A 23,294-nucleotide genomic window follows, 5' to 3' on the forward strand; every position below is an offset into this window, starting at 1 on the left:
TCTGGTCTCCATTTTAGAAAATATGGCTGCTGACAGCTTCTATGATCATATGAGATAGACGTAGATTGCTTAAAACTGACTCTTTCCCCATTGGGAAGATTTTTCTGAAGAAGGAACTCTAGAAGGGAATCTGGTTAGTGTCTTCAGCCAGGTACCCACTCCTGGATCTATGAATGGTGATAAAGCATTTTGTTGGGTGGATGGGAGATTGGGTGTGTGTGTGAATCTGGCAATTATGAGTTATATTGTTATAACCTTGTGGTATTAATAGTTGGAGGTAGAGTGCTAAGAAGGAGGAAAAAGAGTTCAGTGTCCCCAGAAAAGTGTAGAGATGGGAAGAGGGTGGCTAGACATCTCACATGGGTCCATTACGGTGAGTTTTATAACTACTGTATTAATTTCAGGGGATTGAGAGTAGTGGCTGGGACCTGGGAGGAACAAGAGATGATGAACTAAAAACCAGTATGGAAGGGAGGTACTTGAGCCAAGTAAAGGGGTGAAGGGTGTTAAAGAAAAAAATATTCAATGATATTTGTTAAAACATGGCAAAGCAGGCTTTCTTAAGGACCATTGTGATGAGATTTTGCAATGGGAGAGAGAAATTGGGCTCAACTCTGAATACAGCATGGCCAAATGGGAAGTTATAGCCAAGGAGCAGGGTAGGAGCCAGTGAATGGGAAATTAAACATCAGGAGTAATGAGGATTCCAGCTAACCTGACCTAAAAGGATTCTTGCTGAATGCAGGCCAAGGTGATCAGTCATTACCTGGGGGATGTTGGAAGATGAGGAACCTTATCAGATATCAAGGGTGATCAGATATTGAGGGTGGGGTGTTCTCACTAAACTGATTTAGCAAGGTGAACAGATGGGCCTAGTAGCTGGTTCAGGAGCATGACTGAAGTTTGGGCAAGCAAAGAATTGTTGTCAAGGTCTTCTGTCTCCAGAGTCTCAGTCCAATGGGGAATACCAATCCCTTCAATAATGGCAGCAGTGTTTCTAGTAACAGACTGGGAAATCTGTTTGGGTATGTCTTGGATGGTTTTATCACTTAAACCCTTTTTCTTCTACACATAATGCCATTTCTGTGATAACATGTTATTTCTATTTTAGTGGAATTTTCTAGTTCTTTATTTCCTCCTTTTCATGTTGGTCATATTATAGATGTTTTGATAGTTATTGGCATATTTTTCTTGAGTAAATCAGAAAAATGGAAAGAAGTAAAATCCTTACTTCTTTCATATTTTTATCAAAGAAGGAAGTTGGAAAATATTGACTATAATGAATTTCCTAGATTTTTTTTCTGTATCTCAGCACATAAACATATAAAGAAGAATGAGATAGGTTTTTCTGTTATAAAACTCTGAATGAAGCAAAAGAAAGTGATATTTCACTCTCCAAGATTTGCCAGTGTCATATAATGACTGCATAGTTCCAGGATTTTAATTTGGTACATATTCATTTATCAGGGGAAGATTTTTGTCTCTGAATATGGTGGGTTAGCAGGGAAATGGGGAGTTGACATTGTACATTCATTTGTTCATTCATTCATTTATTCAGCATTCATTTATCAACAAATAGTTTAGGTATTAGAGATACAAGGTGAACAGAGTGACTCCTCCCCTCATGGAGCTTAGACTAATGGAGGAAGACTAATATTAAACAAACATACACAAATATCTGTACACAGATTGTGATAAATGTTATGAAGGAAACAGATTATGAGAGATAACAGGGAGAACCCAATTTAAATGGGGAAGAGTAGTTTTGGGAAAGGCTTTGTGGTGTCAGTTGAGATGTAAAAGCTGAGTTGCAGGTACAAGCCAAAAATTACTCATTTTTTAAAGTCACTATGTCATACGTCAATGTAAAATGCAGAGTGTTCTAGAGTGCTTTGCAGAGCTAAAACTTCAGCTATAGAAATTAGTAATATATCCACTGAAAGATGTGGATAGAAAGAATCATGAAGTAAGAGAGAAAGCGAGCAGAGCTGCAGTCTGAGGCACAGGTGGTGTAATGTAAGGACAGTGGCTGATGTTGCAGGCTGCTGTTTGGTCCAGTAGCAGGGAGCCCATTATCCACCTTGCAAAGCAGCCAGCCAGGGTTCTATCCTTACTGGTATACCTTAGAAATGATCAGAAATGATCATCTTCTTTTTCTCCCCTTCTTCTACTGTCTCTCTTTAGACAATGTTAGCATCTTTTGCTCCATGGATTGGCAGTGTGTAAAATGGATTTATTTTCTAGCAAATTACCTTACCAATTGGGTACATCTCCTGGTCTAGGTTAGTTTTTGTTCCATTAGAAATTACTTCCCTCTCCTTTGAGCCCTTCTACCAATAGTGTGCTAAACTAAATGACATTTTAATATTTACATCCAAGATAGTGATTATGCAACATCATCTGCAATATTGTTTCTATTTTTATCTCAGTTTTGTTAAGCATAGTATTTATAACATTTATAATTTGGGGGAGTGTCAGGAGTAACTATACATAGGTACTTAAGGAATGAAAATCCGGAGAAAGAGATTACAATCATTTATTTTTCAAAGGATAGGTTTTCTAGGTCAGCTTTTTGCCTTATGGATTAGAGTGTACTTGGGCTGTGATTTGTAATTAGATTGTTCATGAAAGTTATTGGTTGTCAACACTTCTTTTGGTTCTCCCATGGTGTGTAGCATAGAGCCGCAAATATATATTTAAAAAGTGCTATACAAGAGATCAAATGAATCTGCCCCTGAGGTACTTCTTCCATAGGGTATATTGTGCAGTGCAAGGTCAGGGGCCTGGTAGATTGCATGGAGGGTGAAGGTGAGCTCTTGTGGTAGTCTCAACTCAGCATAGGCCTCATAAACATGGGGAGTAGAGTTGTGCCCAAGAACCCACATTTTGGAAGACAGGACAAAATGGAAATTCTCTACTGTTTCATGAAGTTTTCCTTTTACTTCCCTCTCCTATTTTGCAAAGAGCAAGGAATTTAACCCTTTTGTTTCAGCATTTCTACATACATTTTCATCTTTTGTAGAACAGAATATTTATAAATTTTTAAAATTTGGAGGAGGACAAGGAAGTGTAGTTTTTCCCTAGGAATTGAAGTTAAGACGCTGCTGTCTCTGAGCCCCAGAACTCAGGGGCCCTCTCACTATGTGCATTTTTATTCCACTCACCTCCCAACTTGAGATATTAATAGGAGATCATTTTCTACCCTCTGTTACCATAGTGATCTCACTGCTTCACAAATTAGCCCTTTTCATTCTTGGACCACTCTAATCATTGGAAAGATTTTCCTTCTATTTAATCAAACTCTACCCTTTCTACCTATATATCCCCAATTGTCTCCTCCTTTTGATACTAGAATCCTTTGAAGTTTGAAGGAACCGCTTGTGCATCCTCTTATTCTTTCTCTAAGCCACACATCCACTGTTGTTTCAACTATTCCTTATGGAATATGGCTACTGGACCTCCTCACCATTCTTGCTCCCCCTTCTTAGAATGTACTCTTGTTTATCATCGCTCCCCTAACGTAACTATTCCTCCCATCTGCTATGTCTCAGTTTTTTATTCTACTTGTACCAAGTGCCTATTTTCTTTATGTTTAAAGTGTCTAGGAATTATACAATCCAAAATATTCAGTAAGGTTAATAAATTAGAAGTAGAAAACTAGGACAAAAGAAAGAAGAATAAAAACATACCAACTCTTAATTACTTAATGTAATTGTTTTGTTTAATCTTACTAAGATTCCTGGAGGCCAAGGTGAAAGGGCAATAGTAAGTTATAGAGGTCTCATGATCAGAATAGAGGAATCATTCCAGTTCTTCAGAAGAGGCAGTATTTTCCCTGGGGGTGCTAAATTCTGAAATGCATTTCTCACATGGATTCTTTAGAGCACATAAAATATAATGAAAATCACCTCTGCAATGTCTGAAAACAAATGCAAGAGTGGTGTTCACATGACTCTTTCTTATAATGACCTTCAGTAGATGCTCTGAGCATAACATTTGAGCACAGTGCAGTAAAATCAATTTATTTCATGTAACAACTCTTGGAACACCCTCAGCATTTCCTGACCCTAAAGATGCTTCCCACTACATGTCAAAGTGTTTGCGAATTAACTATTGTATACATAAAACCCTTTCCCCAAGGCAAATGTGTACACTGAGATATGTATTTGGTTGACTCGGATGATGATTCATAGAGGTTCTTTCTTTCTCTTTCGTTTACATCTATATCTGTATGATCAGATCCATATTAGGAAAATTAGCAAGTATTCTCATAGTTATTATTATGCTAGGGAAAGAAATAGTAACTAGTCATCGAATGCCCCTCTCTTCTTGTCATTCTCTAGGAGAGTCCAGATTGGTTTACCACTAGAAATCCTGCAGTTAGGACCTCAAGAGTGGGACAGGACTGTTCTGCTCAAAACACAGTATAAGGAACCCTTCCTCCAGGGAATAGGAGGGTTCCTCTATCCATGGGAAGGAACATGCAATTCCAGGACACGCTTGCCAAACCACAGAGATTGTAAGCCTGCCGCCCATCCATTATTATCATTATTTAGCATTTTTAGAAGGTTAGAGCCAAAATAAGTATTCTGCCAGCCAAAGGAGTGACACCAGCCTTTACCACAGGCATTGGAGGCCCCGCTGGTATTAGTAGCCGTGACTTGGGTCATATTATTGTCTGATTCCATCAGGCCGGCCAGGCTCCTGCCTCCTGTTGGCTTTCCCCAACAACTTTTTTTTAGGCAGTTTTTTCTCCCCTCTTCTCCTCTTCCCAGTAGTAGTTACTTTGGTATGTGTTTGCTGACTATTCCTTCCAACTCCCACCCTGTGTTTTCTAAGAATTTAAACAATGAAAGGGATTCAGTCAATTGTGCTAGTGAGAGATAAGTATGCAGGGAAGGCTTTGGGGGCTCCTGAATTTTGGGATCCTGGTCTACTCCCGAAACCTTTCCCTGAGAGATAAAGTATAGTATTATGCTTAAAAGCATAGAACCAAGACTCTGAGCTCAAATTCTGGCTTTGCCACTTACTAGCTGAATGATCTTGGGCAGTTTATTTAACCTCTCTGTGCTTCAGTTTCTTCATTATAAAATGGATTTGAAACTCCCTCCCTCACAGATTTGAAACTAGATAGAACACAAAAAGTGCTTAGAACAGTGTCTGAGGCATTGTGTTAGCTGGCATTACAATTATCGGGCTATAGAAATCATACTAAGCTATTAGCCCTATATTGAGATCACTCTGGGTTGCGAAACAATTAAGAACATTGGGATCTTTGGGAGGAAACTATTTGGGAATTGTGTTTGGAAATGGATAACGGCAAAGCCCTCCAAGCCTCAGACCATCCAGCAATGTACACGTTTTTTAACTTGAAGAGAAAATGGAGGAACATTTTGATGAATCAGAAATGTCTGCTTCCTAGAACTTATGGTCAACTTAATTGTTCATTCTAATGAAAAGGAGTTTCAGTTCAGATATGCATAAATTGTGCTCCATTGGCTCACAGGGCCCAATTTTGGGCACAGCCTGTTTCCTGAAGCAGAATGACAAGGTAGCTTGGTGGACTTTTGAGCCAGGCCTTTCTGGCTTTGAATCTTATTTTAGGTCAGCTTATTGACCTTTTTGAGCCTCAATTTCCTTCTCTATGAAATAGAGAAGTTACAATTCTATAAAAAGTTATAATTCTTTTTCTGGGTTGTTTTGTAAATTAAATAAGATGTACAAAATACCCTGCACAGTGTCTAGCCCTAGAAGACATTTGGTATTTGTCAGCTTTCTTCACTTTTTTGTTAATATTCTTTCCCAATTTGTTTAATTTATCAAGAAAGCCTTGTCATGTAGGAAATCATTTAAAAGCTGTTTCAGATTTAATATGCATGCAGATCACCTGGGGATCTTGTTAAGTTGCAGATTCTGATTCAGTAGGTCTGGGATGGAGCATGAGATTGTGCACGTTTAACCAGTTCCCGGGTGACATCAATGCTGCGTGTGAAGACTGCACTTGGAGTAGCAGAGTATACTGTACTCTTTTCTCCCTTTGCATCTCATTATTACCTTTTAGATTCATGTTAATATTTTAACAGTTTTACCACACACATTTGCACATCCAGAATCATCATCTGGAGAAATATCCAAGGTTGTACATTGTTAGGTACTAATAAGATTCCTCCTCATGCAGTACAGGCCGTGATGGTTGAGGTCTAGAAGAAACCTATCATAGACATTTCCCCAGGATTCCCATGGGCCTAGGATCCCAAAGTGTTTGAATAAAATACTTTGCTCCAGCCTGATTGTTGAAGGTCCCTTCTCAGAATCTGGGTTAGGTTAAGGAAGTGGTCTTTGTCTTTCTCTTGTTGACAAGTCTGGAGGGAGCCACTGGAAGACTGTGCTTCTGCCCTCACTGAGCACCTGAGATATTTTTAGAGCCCCATGTCCCAACTACTAGCTTTCTCCAGGTTCATTAGATCACGTTCTCTCCACTGTACACAGATAGAAGAGTGTACTTTTGTCCTTTTGTGATACACACTTTCTGAGCCCATTGAGCTTTTATAGGAACATACGAATATCCAGCCCTAAGAACTAAAAACAAGCTATGTGTGAAAAAAGCATGAGTGCTTAATGCAAACTCTGAGTGCTTAATGCAAACTCTGTGGTGTTTCTACATTTTTGCAGATTTCTTAGATTGACTTTGGAGAAACCTCCTCACTGTTGTTGTTTTTTTCTAGTTTCTGCTTGTTTTGGTATTTAAACTCCTTCCTTTCTTTCCTGTATTATTTACAGGAACTTTTCAGCCTGAACCATCAGGGTCATTTGCATCTGCTGTGCCCAGTTTGGGAATTGGCTATCTTTGTCCTCAGGCAACTTTTCTTGAAGTAAAAAATGCGAAAGTTGCTAATTCCTTTGCATTACATCTCTTAAGTTAGAGATGTGAAGAAGAAATAATAGCCTCCTTCTTGAAAAAAAAATATTAGAACAGGCTTTTTTTTTTTTTTCCCTTACAAAGTGTCTGTAAGTTAGAGCTTGTTCATCAGCCATGTTTCAAAACAAAGCAAGTCTGCTTCAGTCTCTTTTAGAGTTATCTTGGTGCCATTTCATGGAGAACTTCTCTGTCCTGGATGGGCTCTACCTAATATGTTTGCCAACTTGGGGAAGAATTTGAAAATAGCCCCAGGTAATAACCTAGAAATTTTGAAAGTTAGGGTGGAGAAGGATTATAGAGGGAGAAAATAGAGAAAATATTTGAGGTAAAGTCAGAGGAGCCATTAATGTTTTTACTTTATCTAGATGAAACAGTCAGGGTTGTAACAGAAAACAGATGGCACACTCAATACTGAAGGACAGTTTATTTCACTAGGACTGTTTACAAAGATGTGGGTTTAGGGGACACCCAGGACTAGTTGTAGCTGTGCTGTTGCTGCCCTTGGGCCTGAAGGTACCCTCGACAGGGAGAGACATCACTTTACTCTCCCTCCCTTCCCCATTTCCTGCCAGAGTCCTCTGTTAGAAGAACCTGATGGGAAGCAGAGAGCACCGGAGCCTGTTGATGCACAATTATGCATTGCTTAACAATGGGGTAATGGACTGAGAAATGTGCTGTTAGGCGATTTCGTCATTGTGTCAACATCATAGAGTGTACTAACACAAACCTAGATGGTGTAGCCTACTACACACCTAGTCTATATGGTATAGCCTATTGCTTCTAGGCTATAGAACCAGTACAGCATATTACTGTACTGAATACTATAGGCAGTTGTAACACAATGGTAAGTATTTGTGTAGCTAAACATAAAAAAGGTAAAGTAAAAATATGGTTTAAAAGAAAAAATCATACAGTTATATTGGGCATTTATCATGAATGGACCTTGCAGGACTGGCAGTTGCTCTGGGTGAGTCTGTGAGTGGTGAGTGAATGTGAAGGCCCAGGACATGACTGTACACTACTGTAGACTTTATCAACACTGTACACGTAGGCTACACTAAATTTATATAAAAATGTTTTCCTTCAGTAATAAACTAACCTTAGCTTGCTGTAACTTTCTTACTTTATAAACTTAAAATTAAAAAAAAATTTTTGACTCTTGTAATAACACTTAGCTTGAAACACAAACACATTGTATAGCTGTACAAAGTGTTTCTTTATATCCTTATTCTGTGAGCTCTTTTCTATTTTTAAAAATTTTTAATTTTTTAACGTTTTAAACTTTTAGTTTTTTTGTTAAAAACTAAAACAGAGTCAGGATCATCAATATCACTGTGTTCCACCTCCACCTCTTGTCCTACTGGAAGGTCTTCAGGGGCAATAACATGGATGGAGCTGTCATCTCCTGTGATAACAGTGCCTTCTTCTGGCATACCTCCCGAAGACCTGTCTTGAGACTGTTTTACAGTTAACTTTTTTTTTTAGTAAGTAGAAGACATATGCTCTAAAATAATGATAAAAAGTATAATAAATATGTACACCAGTAGCATAGTCATTTATTACCATTATCAAGTATTATGTACTGTGCATAATCATACATACTACACTTTTATATGACTGGCAGTGCAGTAGGTTTGTTTACATCAACATCACCATAAATGTAATGTGATGTTACAACAGCTCTGAGCTATGGTGTCACTAGGTGATAGGAATTGTTCAGTTCCGTTTTACTCTTATGAGACCACTCCAAAATGCTTTTGGGCAGCACATGACTGTAGTTCATCCTGGGCAGCCTTCTGGGGCAGAGAGCAGGATGAAGGCAAGTGGATGGATCTGGAGAGACAAACAGAAGCTGTCACTCCAGGTTTACATTTTCTTTTGGAAGACTTGTTCACCTAAAGACACTATCAATATTGTGAGCTCCTTGAGGGCAGACACTGGCCTATTCACTTATCTGTTAGGTCACTATTTAAATGATTGTTGAATGAATGAATGGGTCTGTTTATTTCCTTCCTTTCTCTTGACTTGCACTTATGGCAGCCGACTATAACAGTATAATTTTGTCTTGGTTAGAGCCTTGTGTTCTGAATAGTTAGGCTTCCCATAGGCATGGTTAACTAACTCAGTGAAACATTCCTTCCAGTGTAATTCAGCTTTTAACAATCTCATTATTAAAACTGCTAAACAAAAACAGGTCACTGTATTAATATCTTGAGTCTTTTGTATTATTATTATTGTTTTTTTGTGGATATCCAGGTTTAGCGAGGCATAACATTCATGAATCTTTCGCCCTTCTCAGTGCTAATCAGTTAGATTTAATTAGATTCTCTATTAAATTGAACCCTGTTATTTCATTTCTCCTCTTACCTGGAGTTCCACTGGCATGCAGATGGATACACTTTAATTTAGGAAGCCCACAAGGCTTTTGTTTCCTTCCCAGGCTGCTTCAAGAGAACCACACAAAGGGCTAAAGTAGCTTCATTAACTATCTTTAGTAGCTTTAAAAGAAGATCTGTAAATAATGTCAGGTGCCTCCTAACTGTCCAGAGGGCAGAAGTCTGAATAGACACCAGCTTATTGGTTACACACTTTGGCAAAATTTCCCATGCAGTCAAATTGTCTTCCCTAATGATTCTCAGTCATTAGGGTTTTGAAAGAAGGGATAGAGAGCAAAATGTCACAAGTGACTAGTTTGGAAGTCCCTGGGGTTCTTGTGGTGCTCAAGTGTAAGAGCAAAAGAAAATACATGGTAGAGACGGGAGTGAACCCCTTCTTCATTAGAGCTTTGCTGATCTAGCTTGAGGGTTTTCAGGTTGTGTGTTTGTGTTTGTGGGGTACAGTGGAAAAGCCTTAGAATCACTTAGCCATCAGGTAGAAATATGCCTTTGTCCTTTGCTAAAGAGAATGGTGTTCCTGAATTCATTTTGATCTATCCATGAAGTTAGCTTCCAGTATGCTTCTTTTCTTTATGCTTTTGATAATGTGCTTTTGATAGCTACTCCTTATTCTCGTGAAATCTATTGAGATTTTACATAATTTAAGTAGGTATGGAGTATTGATTCAGTGTCTTTGCAAGTCACTCTGTCTGATTATAATCCTTGGAGGACATTTTATGGTTCTATTTTCAGTGTCCCAAAGGACAGACAGAAAAAGCATGAATAGACTCACTCACATGTCTCCCTCACATCATCCATAATGACAGCATTCTCTGCTTCCTTTTACAGTGTAGTGCTGTTAAGGCACCAGATCCCTTCATTAATGGTTCTCTGAGTTCAGGTCATGCTATCTGTGGCTTAGGCCATGGGCCTAAGTAATTTATTTATTAATTATTTATTATTTCTTTGATTTCTGTGGGCCTAACTAATTTTTGTTTACCATCAGAAGAATGCAAGCTTTTTTCTTAATAGAATCTGAGGTGTTTTTTTTTTGTTGTTTTTTGTTTTTGGTTTTTTTTTTTTTAACCTTTTGTTTCTAGTTTCTTTTTTTCTTTTTTTTCTTTTTTTTTTTTGAGACGGAGTCTCGCTCTGTCCCGCCTGCAGGCTGGAGTGCAGTGGCGCAATCTCGGCTCACTGCAAGCTCCGCCTCCTGGGTTCATGCCATTCTCCTGCCTCAGCCACCCGAGTAGGGCGCCCGCCAACACGCCCGGCTAATTTTTGTATTTTTAGTAGAAACGGGGTTTCACCGTGTTAGCCAGGATGGTCTCAATCTCCTGACCTCGTGATCCGCCCGCCTCGGCCTCCCAAAGTGCTGGGATGACAGGCGTGAGCCACCGCACCCAGCTGTTTCTAGTTTCTTTATATATCATAACCATTTAGGATTTGACCTTTCTGGCCGGGCGCGGTGGCTCACGCCTGTTATCCCAGCACTTTGGGAGGCCGAGGCGGGTGGATCACGAGGTCAGGAGATTGAGACCATCCTGGCTAACACGGTGAAACCCCGTCTCTACTAAAAATACAAAAATTAGCCGGGCGTGTTGGCGGGCGCCTGTAGTCCCAGCTACTCGGGTGGCTGAGGCAGGAGAATGGCGTGAACCCGGGAGGCGGAGCTTGCAGTGAGCCGAGATTGAGCCACTGCACTCCAGCCTGCGGACAGAGTGAGACTCCGTCTCAAACAAACGAACAAACAAAAAAGGATTTGACCTTTCTGCTTATGGTACTGGGGTGAAGAGGTAGGGCCGCTGGGGAAACCAGCTGGTGGGCCTGCAGTTGAATATTTTACTACAGGCATGTTTTATTTTGTGAGTAGAGACTCCCTGCCCCTGTAAGTAGACCCAAATGCTTTAAATCGGGCATAGGGCTGGGTGCGGTGGCTCACGCCTGTAATCCCAGCACTTTGGGAGGCCAAGGCAGGCAGATCACGAGGTCAGGAGATCAAGACCATCCTGGCTAACACGGTGAAACCCCGTCTCTACTAAAAATACAAAAATTAGCCTGGCGTGGTGGCGGGCGCCTGTAGTCCCAGCTACTGGGGAGGCTGAGGCAGGAGAATGGCGTGAACCCTGGAGGCGGAGCTTGCAGTGAGCCGAGATCGCACCACTGTACTCCAGCCCGGGCGACAGAGCTAGACACTGACTCAAAAAAACAAAAACAAAAACAAAACACAATTGGACATATATTTTCCTGTTTGCCTCAGGCTTCATTACTCCTTAATGTTGAATTGGCTGTTTTAGAGGAATCCAGATTCTTTAAATTCTCTTTCCCTGAACACTTAAAAAATGGTCTTGTATTCTATAGTAATTATAACTTGTCTTTACATTTGGCTTGGGACTTAGCTGCTTTTTTATGTAAATCAGATGATTCCTTATTCATCATGTAAAGATAACACCAACTGTGTAGTACTTTAGAGCACTATAAGGTGCTTTTATTTGAAGTTTTAAACTTTAGTTTCTTGGATCATTACAATAATCCTGTGGCTAGGGAGGTGGGTATTTTTCTCCTTATTATGGATAGGAGGTAATATATGGTGGTGGTTAAGATTATGGGTGCTGGAGTCAGATCATTTGAGTTTGGATTGTATCTTTAATAATTACTAGCCTAGTCTCAGCTAATAAACCCACTCAGTTTCCTAATCTGTAAGCCACAGAGACCTATTTTATAGGTGTATTAGTCCGTTATCACACTGCTATGAAGAAATACTTGATACTGGGTAATTTTTAAAGGAAAGAGATGTAATTGACTCACAGTTCCACATTGCTGGGGCAGCCTCAGGAAACTTACAATCATGGCAGAAGGCAAAGGAGAAGCAGGTACTTTCTTCACAGGGCAGCAGGGCGGAGTGAGTGCAGGCAGGGGAAATGCCAGACACTTATAAAATCATCAGATCTCCCGAGACTCACTCACTATCATGAGAACAGCATGAGGGAAACCAACCCTGTGATCCAATTACCTCCACCTGGTCCTGCCCTTGACACGTAGGGATTATGGGGATTACAATTCAAGATGAGCTTTTGGGTGGGGACACGGCCAAACCATATCAATAGGGTTGTGTGAGAAATAAATAATTCAGGCAAAGCAATTAGAACACTACCTAGCACATAATAAGTGCTCAATAAACCTTAACTACTAAAACTATTAGCATTGTTAATAGAATGTGAATACATGGAAAAAATAATTAATAAGCATAAATTTCTCAAACTTCTCAGTGTTCTGGTTTTTTCCTCTTAAGAGGGAGGATACTTAAATTTTGGTGAATCTCATTTGTCTTTTCATATCCCTTTGAGGTAGTGAAAAATAGATTACATCATCTCCATTTTGCAGGGACTGGTTGAAGTCCAGTGAGAAAAGAATACAGGCTTTGGAGTCAGGTGAGGTTCAAATTCTGGCACTTCCACTTCTGGTTATATATCTCTAAACCTCATTTTTCTCATGTCTATAATGGGGATAAGCAGAACTTTGTTTGGAGGTTTGAAGGAGATAATGCTTACAAAAGAAATAATGCAAGGTACTTAGTATACTTACCACATACTGTGACTCAGTAAATGTGGCTGTTATTGCTGTTGAGGGGAGGGGACTTTTTACACTGGCCCAGGGTCACAGTTAGTTGGGCACCCAGGTTCCATCATCTCTTACATAATGATGAATGTACTGCTTCATCTGGGTATGTTGTTTCTCTACATTTTAAATCCAAGTGTTTTGATCTTTTGGTTACTAATTTATTTTTAATGTACATATTATGGACACTGGCTCTGTGTGTCAGCAGACTATGAACAATGCCTATTGCATCAAAATCCTAAGTTTACCTCATGTCACAAGACAAAAGTTAATGTTAGTGAATCCACATGACCAACAAGGAATATGACACTTGCAGAATCTGTCAGATGGTGTTTGGGCAGCTATTCTCAGAAATTGAAAGCAGCAGGTGTTTATTAATATTTACTATGTGTTCGGCATTATGTGAAGTAGGGGACACAAAAGAAACAGCATACTTTATTCATCTCTCACAAGAAACAGATGTGATAGAAACATGAAACAATTAACAATTAAGGAGCAATAATAACACTATGATTCACAGACATGTAGATAAAAAGACAAGTAGACCCACACTTAAAGCATATTCAATACATGATAATAGAGTTATTAACAGGGAGTGCTGAGGAGGAGTTATGTGGTATGTGTGCATATGGGTGGTGGTGCAGGTTCCACGGCAAGGTGCTGCTTGAATTGTTGACTAGTTGGGAATGTGGTGGGGAGTATTGAGTGAAGAGAATGGAAAATCATATTTGTAAAGACAATGAGATGTGAAAGAGCCTGCGGTAGTAAAGAACAGCATTTGTTTAGTATCCCTCATGGCTAGAGCTTAGGATTTACAGGAGGAGTGGTGGGAGAGCAGGCTGGAGAAGTGCACTAGGGTTAAGTCATTAAGGACCTTGTGTACCATGCTGTAGAGTATGAGCATTAAGGTGTTGGCAACCAAGCAGGCAAGAGATGATTATATCAGTTTTTCAGAATAATTATTCTAGAAACATCATATAGTAAAACAGAAATAAGGGCCCAAATAAAGTCTTACAATAAATTAAACTGAATAGATGAATGAATGAATAGTAGTGTGAGTATTAGAGGATACTAACTTAAATGTTTTAGGAGTTTAGAAAAAGGGGACACCATGATGGGAATAATATTCGAAGAAGACTCCATGATGAAGAAAGATTTTTTATTTTTTTATTTTTTTTTGAGAAGGGGTCTCACTCTGTCACCAGGCTGGAGTGCAGTGGTGCAACCTCGGCTCACTGCAACCTCCGCTGCCCAGGTTCAAGAGACTCTCCTGCCTCAGCCTCCTGAGTAGCTGGGACTACGGGCATGCACCACAATGCCCAGCTAATTTTTGTATTTTTAGTAGAGATGGGGTTTCGCCATGTTGGCCAGGATGGTCTTGATCTCTTGACCTCGTGATCCGCCCACCTCGGCCTCCCAAAGTGCTGGGATTACAGGCGTAAGCCACAGTGCCGGGCCATGAAGAAAGATTTGAGTGGTCAGCCCAGGGATTTATCTATAGTAGCTAGCCAATAAACTGGATATTGGACAAAAGTACAATTTATACAGGACAGAAGACAGGAAGTAATACCAAGTTGCATAAACGTGTGAAGTGGTCAAAGAGACAAATCTAACTGGATAAGAGTGGTAAATGATACAATTTCATATACATAATGGTCCCAGATTTTGGAAGCCTTCGAAATGCCTGGTTGAGGAGTTTAGATTTATTTCTTAATCAAGAGGAAGCCATTAAAGATTCTTAAACAGATATTTCAAGATTTTCAGTTTGGGTTAGAACATCTTGGTTGGAGGAAGATGAGCCTGATGAGATGACACCAGTTCTGATTCTTACATTTAAATGGAAATGCCAGAGAGACTTCATTACTTTTGGACGGGAAAATAAAGTTTAATGACCCCACTTTGGTTATGGGTAGACTGTGGAATAGTAGTTCACTGTTGGGAGACAAAGGAAGCTGAGGCAAAAATGAATGATTGCCCATATGAGATTTTCAGTAATAACAGTCTAGGGAAGGATAGAGTAAATAGAAAGATGGTAGAAACTGCTTGCTCTGTGGAGACTTTTAGGGATGGCAAAAACATAGTGTGCACGGTCAATATCTTATTCCATACCCATAGCAGACATTGTTAATTGATTTTGGTATATTTTCCTATAGTCTGGAGCCCTTTTTAATGCATTGCTCCAGGCAGGCTACTATTAGTTGATCAGAGTTGGTGCTGGAATTCAAACCTGTTTGTCATGCCTGTAGTAAGAAATGAATGAGAAATGGGTTATGACTACTCACAGTACAGATCAGTTTTTACCTTTCCAGGTGGAACTTGCAGAAATCTGTGCCAAGAGTGAGCGTTACATTGGCACTGAAGGAGGAGGCATGGACCAGTCTATATCATTTCTTGCAGAAGAAGGAACTGTAGGTAGCATTCCAAGTAGGAGCCATTCGGAAATTTCTAGTGGGAAAATTTACATGGAGAAGAAGGCCCTGAGAGCCCCAGGATGCTTGGTTATGGACAGCCTACTATATTAGGCTCTATTGTAGGATATTATTTCCCAACTGCTTGTAACTCAAGGCTGCCACCAGTTAATCTACTCTATTTCATGTTGATTGCCTTTCTCTTACGCTTCTAGAATGATACCTCAGGTCTGTTTTTCTCATGTGTCTAGCTTTTTCCCCTCTTCTATTTTTCTTCATTGTTAAGATGAGCTTTCTCAATTCCCTAGTTATTGGAACCTCATTTCCTGCTCCTATCCTAAATCACTTCATCTCATGCATTTTTATAATCTCTTGTTGGTTTTAAACCCAAATCATAGTTCTCTTACCACATATATTCACAGTCCCTCTTTTTATAATTTACTCTTTGGTATCATTTTTCCTGTCAACATTTTTGGGGCTTCAGTGGTGGGAAAAAGAATGTTGCCAGTAAGCCAGGAATGAATTCCTTAGCTGGATACCACTTCCCCTTGGCTATCAACTCCTTTAGGCAGAGCAGAGGTTTTAGTTGTTGCTCATAAGCTGCTCATTTCCAAAATAGAGCAAACATTTGTTTAAAACATTTTCTTAGTTTTTCATCAGATTCCTACAGGCTTGGCTATTTTCCAAGAACACCTGGATTCCTTCTTATTAAGAATATTTGTTATTGATTCCCCTAAGCCAAAGACATGAGGCATGAGGAAATTTGTTTTAATACTAAGAAAATACTTTGGGTGTTTTGGATGAGACGCAACAGGCAGACATGAGGGCCAGAGTCCTGATGTTAATGTAAGTTAGCTATAGAGTCTGAACACAGTCTAAGTTCTTTGGGCTTACAAAACACTTCACCATCTGACCCCTGCTTTACCCCTCTATCCTAACCTCTCACCACTTCTCACCCCTCAAACTGTAAGCTCTAACCAAATTTCCATGCCCGTAGCTCCATTAACATTCCATGTTGTTTTTTGCCCCTGGACTTGCCTAAGTTCTTCCCTCTTCTTGACATGCTTTTTGAGGAAAGAAACCCTCTGTCTGCCCTACTTTTTTCATCTTTTAGGACTCAGTTTAGATTTCTCTTTTTCAACTGAGTGGAACCTACAGTAGGCTGTACTGATGAGATGCTTCAGCTATGTATCCATATAGCATCTGTGCTTTGCTACCATTGTAACACAACTTGGAAAGGTATTTGTCTGTCTACTAGACTGTCTTTCCCACTTGATTGCGGGCTCTATGAGAGGAATGACAGTGTCTTTCCTGTTCACTGTTGTATTTCCAGTGCCTAGTACAGCGCCTGGAGGTCAATAAGTAATATTTGAATGAATGAATGCATTTTTGACAAAACACTTTAAGATAAATACATAAACACTTGAACATTTTCTGCATTCTAATAAATTATATTTCTCCTTTCATTTGTCTTCTAACAGGCCAAGTTGATAGAATTTAGTCCTCTGAGGGCAACCGATGTAAAACTCCCAAGTGGAGCAGTGTTTGTGATTGCCAACAGTTGTGTGGAGATGAATAAGGCAGCAACTTCCCATTTCAATATCAGGGTGATGGAGTGTCGGCTGGCTGCGAAGGTATGAACTTGGCAAGCTAGTGAAACTTGAAGTAGGATTTTTCTTGTCTTTATTTTCATTGTTCTCTATTACTTTATCTCTTTCCCCAAATTTTAGGGCAACATTCTGACTGCAGCAGCATTCCAACTGAAGGTCTTTGGGTACAGAGAAATCTGATTTCTAACTCAGAAGACAGATGAACCAGTTGAGTCTTCTGGGGTGGCACTGGGAAGAAAAGGGCAGCTTATATATATGAAGCAGAATTATGGGTTAGGTCTATGGGTGGAGAAAGATAGTTGGGGACAATTGATGGGAATGACCACAGCTGGTCTTGTTTCCTCAACAAAAGTGATGGCAGCCTCACCCCTCCTGGTCCTCTAAGATGCAGTTTTTTAATTGGGTTATCATTCGTTACTCCAAAAATACAGGATTGGTGCAGTCCCCCCAGACCCCGTACCCAGAAAGAAGATTTTTACATGTCTACTAGGGAAACACAAACCAGCAGGGAGTCTTGGAAGTCTCTCTTTAGAAAACTGCCACAGTTAAACCTTAAATCTATTTAGGTAGTATTCATTGACTAGCTATTGTAGTTCTAGCGGCATGAAGATATACAAAGGGACATAGGACATGGGACTAGAGAGAGTGGACAGTAGAGTTAAGAGTTCAAGTTAAGGGATTATGAAACAGGAAATGGTTAATATGTGATCAGATAGTAAGTAATCCAGTGATCCAACATGTGACACAGTAATTAAATATTATAAATAATCCAGAATAGCTCATAATATGACTAGAAAGTTGGAGAGAGGACTGAGGCTGGAGGCTAGGAAGTGGATTCTGGGTCAGGAGCTCCACTGTGCTTTCTTCCACTCTTGCTTTGATCTCCTGATGGATACTGATGGATATCACCTAAGACTTATGATCAACCTTTACCAGGTCTTAAATACAGCCTGAAATCTATTTTCTCAGTAGTAATAATTTCATACCTTCTTTACTTCTCTCAAACACCCATTACTTGATTCAGCCTAACTTCCAAAAGTGATTTTCTCCCATATTTCATGTTGGAAATAGATGTGGTCACATAGACTTTGGCTTCCTGTCATCATATCTGCATGTCTCTCTATATCTGCATCTCCTGTCAAAGCCAGCCCTTCCATGTGTGGCTGCAGGGAACTCACTCCATCTTTAACTTGTTCCTCGCCTCTATTTCTCTACTAAATCCTTTCTATCAGACTCCACCTATTCTAGTATTTTGTATTAGAAAAGTCTACCCTAAGCCTCACAACTCTCTCCATCTACTATTTCTATTTCTACTTTTTCATTCTCTTCACAGCTAAACTTCTCAAAAATTGCTTTATATATGTTATCTTTACTCCTCTACCTCCCTCTTATTCCTTAATTTACTAAAATCTCACTTCTGCGTTCTCCACAATGTTGAATTTGCTCTTTCTTAGGCCACCAAAGGTTTTTTCATTGGTAAATCCAGTGGATGCTTTTCAGTCTTCATCTTATTTCTCATTGTTATTTCTTATCTTTCAACAGAGTTAACCAGTCTTTCCCTCTTGAAACATTCTCTTCCTTAGGTTTCCAGTATACTTCACTTCCTGTTTTTTCTTTTCCCCCTTATATTTTTGTTGCTATTTCTTTTTAGTTTTAGCCATTCCCTCCACCGACCCACCCTGGGCAGGGATGAAGGGATGGCAGGAATTCACTCCTCCTCCCACAGATGTTTAAATGTTGGTGTTCTTCAAGGCCTTGGCCTTGGTCATCTTCTTCTTTCTAGTGGTCTGTCTTCTGTTGGTCTCATGCCCTCAGCTTCAACTTCCATCTCTATGATGATGACTTCCTAATAAACATCTTCAACTAAGGCTTTCTTGGTTGAGCTCCAAACCTCTATATCCCATGCCTTATTGACCATCTTTACTTGAATGAATCATAGACCTCTCAAACTGAGCATGTTGAAATTGAACTCAGTCTTTCACAGACCTTATATTTTTCCATCGGTCCCATCATCACTTATTGACTATCACATTAGCCTTCTCACTGTTCCTTAAATTCATGCTCATCTCTTTCCCAATCATTCTTTAAATAACAGCATGACGGCTTAGAAATTTAAATCTGAGCAATTTAAATTCCCCTGCTTAATACCTTTCAAAAGCTTCCTATTTCGTTGGAATAAAGTAAAAGGCCCATATCACCACCTGGAGAGCCACCATATCTGAGACCTGTGCACCTCATCCTCTTCATCTCTTAGCATCACCTGCTTTCCTTACACTCCAGCCATGAGACTCATTCTCATCTCAGAGACTTTGCACCTGCCCAGGACATTCTTCCTTCAGCCCTCTTTGAAGTCTTAGTCTAAATGTCCCTCAAGGAAGCCTTCCCTGACTTCCTTACTCCTAGACTAAGTTAGAGCCCCCTTTATATTTTGAAGCACTTCATTTTTCAGTTATGGCACTTATCACAATCATTTATTTAATGTCTGTCTCTTCTTTCAGATTCAGTTTTACCTGAGAGCTGAGGCTGTGTTTGTCTTGTTAACTCTTATATCCCTAATGCTTGATGTGATGCTTAAGCTGAAGAGACACAGGATAAACATTTGTTGAATAGATGAATGACAACTCCCTGTATCACCTGCTCTGTAGTTTATTTTGCACAATTTCACAGTTTTTTACAAGTACCTATTGTATGCTTAGCACTGGCCTAGATCCTGTGGAGGTGTGTAAAGTATAGTTTTCCGTTGTTACTGACTTAGCACTTCTCCTCTTACTTCTATCCTCTGAGGTTGGGAAATTCAGGAAATTAGAGATATACCGAGCGAGGAAAATAAAAGTTTTTTGTTTCTGGAATATTTGGGGGGCATACATTTTTTGAAAAATTATGATTTAAATGTTTTGAATTTTTAATTTACTTATTAAGATAATGTCTAAAAATAATGTAATAGAAGTGCTTTAACATTGAACTCTTCATAGTATTTGATCAGTGCATATGTGCAGAGAAACAGTGCTGTAAACTTTTTAATATCAAGGGTTCAATGAACTTTTTTTCTTTTACAACACACTTCCTTTTTCAGGAGATGGAAGAAATTAGTGTCTTATTTGTTTGAGGGCTTAGTCTTGTTGACCTTTTATCTTGCGGTTGATGAGTAAGTGTTGCCTTCCTAAGGAGACCTCAAACATACACAACATTGTTTTCAAAGTTTTATCACGAAATTAGATATCCTCTACCAGATCCATAGGTGAGCTGAAACAAGTATTAGACATGTAAAATCAGTTCATGTTGTGACTACTCTCCCAAAGATACAAGAAGAAAATGATGGATAAAATTGTAGTGCTGAGTCTCTGTAGTAAAAGTTATTGGGATGTGGGAATGTTTTTTGAGAGTTAACTAGAAAAAGGGCATCTCCTTTGGAAGCAGTAGTAGCTGAAGATCTTAATCCACTGCAGAACCTCCTGTTCTTGAGGATGTTTTCTCAGTTTAACTGCGTAACCCCATATGCATTTTAGAGGTACTTTGGTCAGCAAAATTGGCATCTGAATTTGGCTTTTTGCTACACACTCCTCCCAATTGACGTAGATAAACACACTGTTTTAAATACTCTGAATTTTTCTCTTTTAAAATGTGGAAGAAAGAAAAATGAAAGACTTTATCAAGATGGAAAATGTTTTCTAAATCATGTTGCTGCAAATCACTAAAATCCCAGGTTTTATACAAAAGGGAAATGAAGATAAAACTGCTAATGTGCACTTTACTCAGAGATATTGATATTAGGAATATGCTTTTGCTTAGGAATATAGGCTGGAATTCTACTAAGCATATTTTCTTTGCAATATGGTTCTATTCTTCCATTTTTGGCAACATGTGAATGAATATAATTATTGTTTGAAGATGGTCTCATTAAATAAATAACCTCTCATGTAAAAAGGTTAAAAAAAAGCTAATCTCAATCTGACCAAACTTTCTGTTTTCCAACAACAATAATGAAGTGTCAGTTGAAGAATGGCTAATCAAGATAGTTTTGAAAATTAGACTGAGACTGATCAGCTAGGGCTCCACATGGCAAAGTTGTAATGAAGAACATTTATTTTTCCTTTCTTCCTATTTTTCTCAGATCCTTTTTTGAAAATGAGTACCTTTTTTTAATCAAGTTAACACAGAGAAGTATACTAAACCAGTAAAGACAATTTTTCTTTGTTTTGCATTAATGCTAGCAATTTCTTCTATTCTCAACTTCTTTCTCATCTTGTTTCTCTGTCTCTGTCTCTTTCTCTCTCTCCATCAGCTTTCAAAAGCTAATTCATGCAAATTCATAAAAAGTCAGAGCCTTGTAGAGCATTTGACTAAAATTAAAAATTTTTCAAAGCAAACTCGAGATTTATAATTACTACTTGTATAAATGATATCTTAAGCACATTTTTATGATAAAGTAGCCAGGGATCTTTAGTAGGTACAACATTTTTCATATTTTACACACATTTGGGGCTTAAATGTTTCCAGAAGTGCTTTTCTTATACAGTATCCCTTAGTTATGTTGAAGAATAAAATGTGTGATACCCATGATAAGTATTATGGGAAGTCAGGTAGGGAAGAGAAATTATACTGTTGCTTTTTGCATACCCTGAGCTCCTTGTGGCAACATGAGAAGCAGTGAAGGAGAGAGTTTCATATGTTCCTTTGACACTTCAAGGAAAATTTACAGTGATTCTTTACAGGGCCTGTCTGGTCAGGGGCCATCAGTCACCCAGTTTTTCAGCTTCTTTCATTTAGTAGTTGGTATGAAACTTATTCTTTGTCTGGTGATAGAATGGGAGGAGAAGTTGGCATAATAGTCTCAGGGTTTTGGCAGTTTCCTTGAATTTGAGCAGAGAAAAACCAAATACTCAAGAATGTAGCCAATTTCACGCAGCCAGTTGATTCAATAGTGCATACTCTGCCAAGACTCTGACATGGAGTATTCAGGCAATGGTGAGTCCGAGCTGCATGGCAGAGGACATACATACTGGGGAATAGGGGTAATGTGTTTAGTGGAACCAGATTGTGGCAGGACCTTCAGTGCTATGCTCAGCCTTACCCAGGCTTGGCTTTGAAAGCAGTGGTTGTTAGCAAGGTATTTTAGAAATATTAATATGACAGCAGGAGCTTTTGCCTTGGTTGAAGAGAAGTAGGTACTAGAGTATCAGTGAGGATGGGATAAAAAGGGAGAGATGTGAGAGAAGCTCTGACTAGTAAGGGTTGGGTACAGGCTCTCTATGATTGGATTTTTGTTTTCCTTCTGGCATATACTTCATTACTTTGAGGAAGTTTTCCTTGACTACCTCCTGACCTCAGTTAGGTGAAACACTCTTTTATGTGCTCTTACCATGTCCTGTATTTTTCTATTATAGCAGTTTATCATAATTGGATTAAGTTCTTTATGTTAAACGTAGTTTTAATTTAACCTCTGTCTTTTCTGGTGGGCTGTGAGCTGCACGTGGTCAGGAGCCATGTGTGCCTTACTCACTGCTGTCTACCTGGAGCCTGGGAAGTAATAGGCACTCAGTAGACACTCACTGTGAGCAGATGCACATGAATGAAGGAAATGAAGAAAAGGTGTTGAGTCAATAAGGGCTGCAGCTTCAAGGTGCAATGGTTGGTGAAAAGCATAGTGCTGCCATTGATAGGTTTTGAGAAGGCAGGATGGACTAGAAGTTGACTAAAAAGTAGGAGATGATGAGAATTCTTCATGAATATCTTAACACTTTCTCTACCATACCCTCTTACCAGAAGACCCAGGGAGTCTCAGACCAAGAACAGAGGGCTTAGTATTTTTGTTTGTGTCTGGGACAACCTGAAAGTGCTAGGGAGTTAATATCCTTGAGAGCCACCTCAATCAGTGGTAACTGGGAGTTATTGGGTAAATACTTTGGCTTTCTTGCCCATGGTGGGACATGACTGAGCTTTACACATACAGGTTCCTGAGAACCTGTGATTTGAAGCTCAGTGGGCCCAGACTCACCTGCCAACATCAGTACACCTCATATTGGCTTCTTTTCCTGTCTCACTTTCCATTCCTCTCTTAATGCTTCTTAGGATCACCTTCCCCTCAAATTCTTACTCTCAAATTTTTGTCACAGGGCCTGCGTCTGAGAGAAACCAACCTAAAACAGAGTTTTAGCACCATTTATCAGTGCCTCTTTCCATGACTGTGGACAAAGCACTTGTTGCCTGCTTTTTTGTCCACAGAGCATGGAACAGAGCTCAGGAACCTCTCAGAAGTGGTATCTGATAGGAATACTTAATGTTTGCCATGGTGAAAAGAAAGTGGTGAATGTGGACAAAGAACTGCCTTCTCTTATTTCCCCACCCTACTACTGAGTGAGAAAGTTGT

The 23,294-nt window shown here is 39.4% G+C and overlaps 1 protein-coding gene across 10 annotated transcripts in view; it reads left to right on the forward strand.

The window, feature by feature from the left end:
- The window catches only part of GALK2 (galactokinase 2), a 175,114-nt gene that overhangs the window by 113,384 nt on the left and 38,436 nt on the right, over positions 1-23,294 (forward strand). For 5 of the 10 annotated variants that reach the window (XM_008956851.4, XM_055098568.2, XM_055098564.2 and 2 more), the window contains exons 6-7: positions 15,219-15,317; positions 16,799-16,951. The exons of 2 other annotated variants lie outside the window; for them this stretch is intronic. In XM_008956851.4, the coding sequence (XP_008955099.3) occupies positions 15,219-15,317; positions 16,799-16,951 (252 nt within the window). The remainder of the gene's footprint in view (positions 1-15,218; positions 15,318-16,798; positions 16,952-23,294) is intronic. 3 more of the 10 variants (XM_055098569.2, XM_063596632.1, XM_008956852.6) reach the window with 1 other exon arrangement.

Source organism: Pan paniscus, chromosome 16 (genome assembly GCF_029289425.2).
Source record: "Pan paniscus chromosome 16, NHGRI_mPanPan1-v2.0_pri, whole genome shotgun sequence".
Classification (NCBI taxonomy): Eukaryota; Metazoa; Chordata; class Mammalia; order Primates; family Hominidae; genus Pan; species Pan paniscus.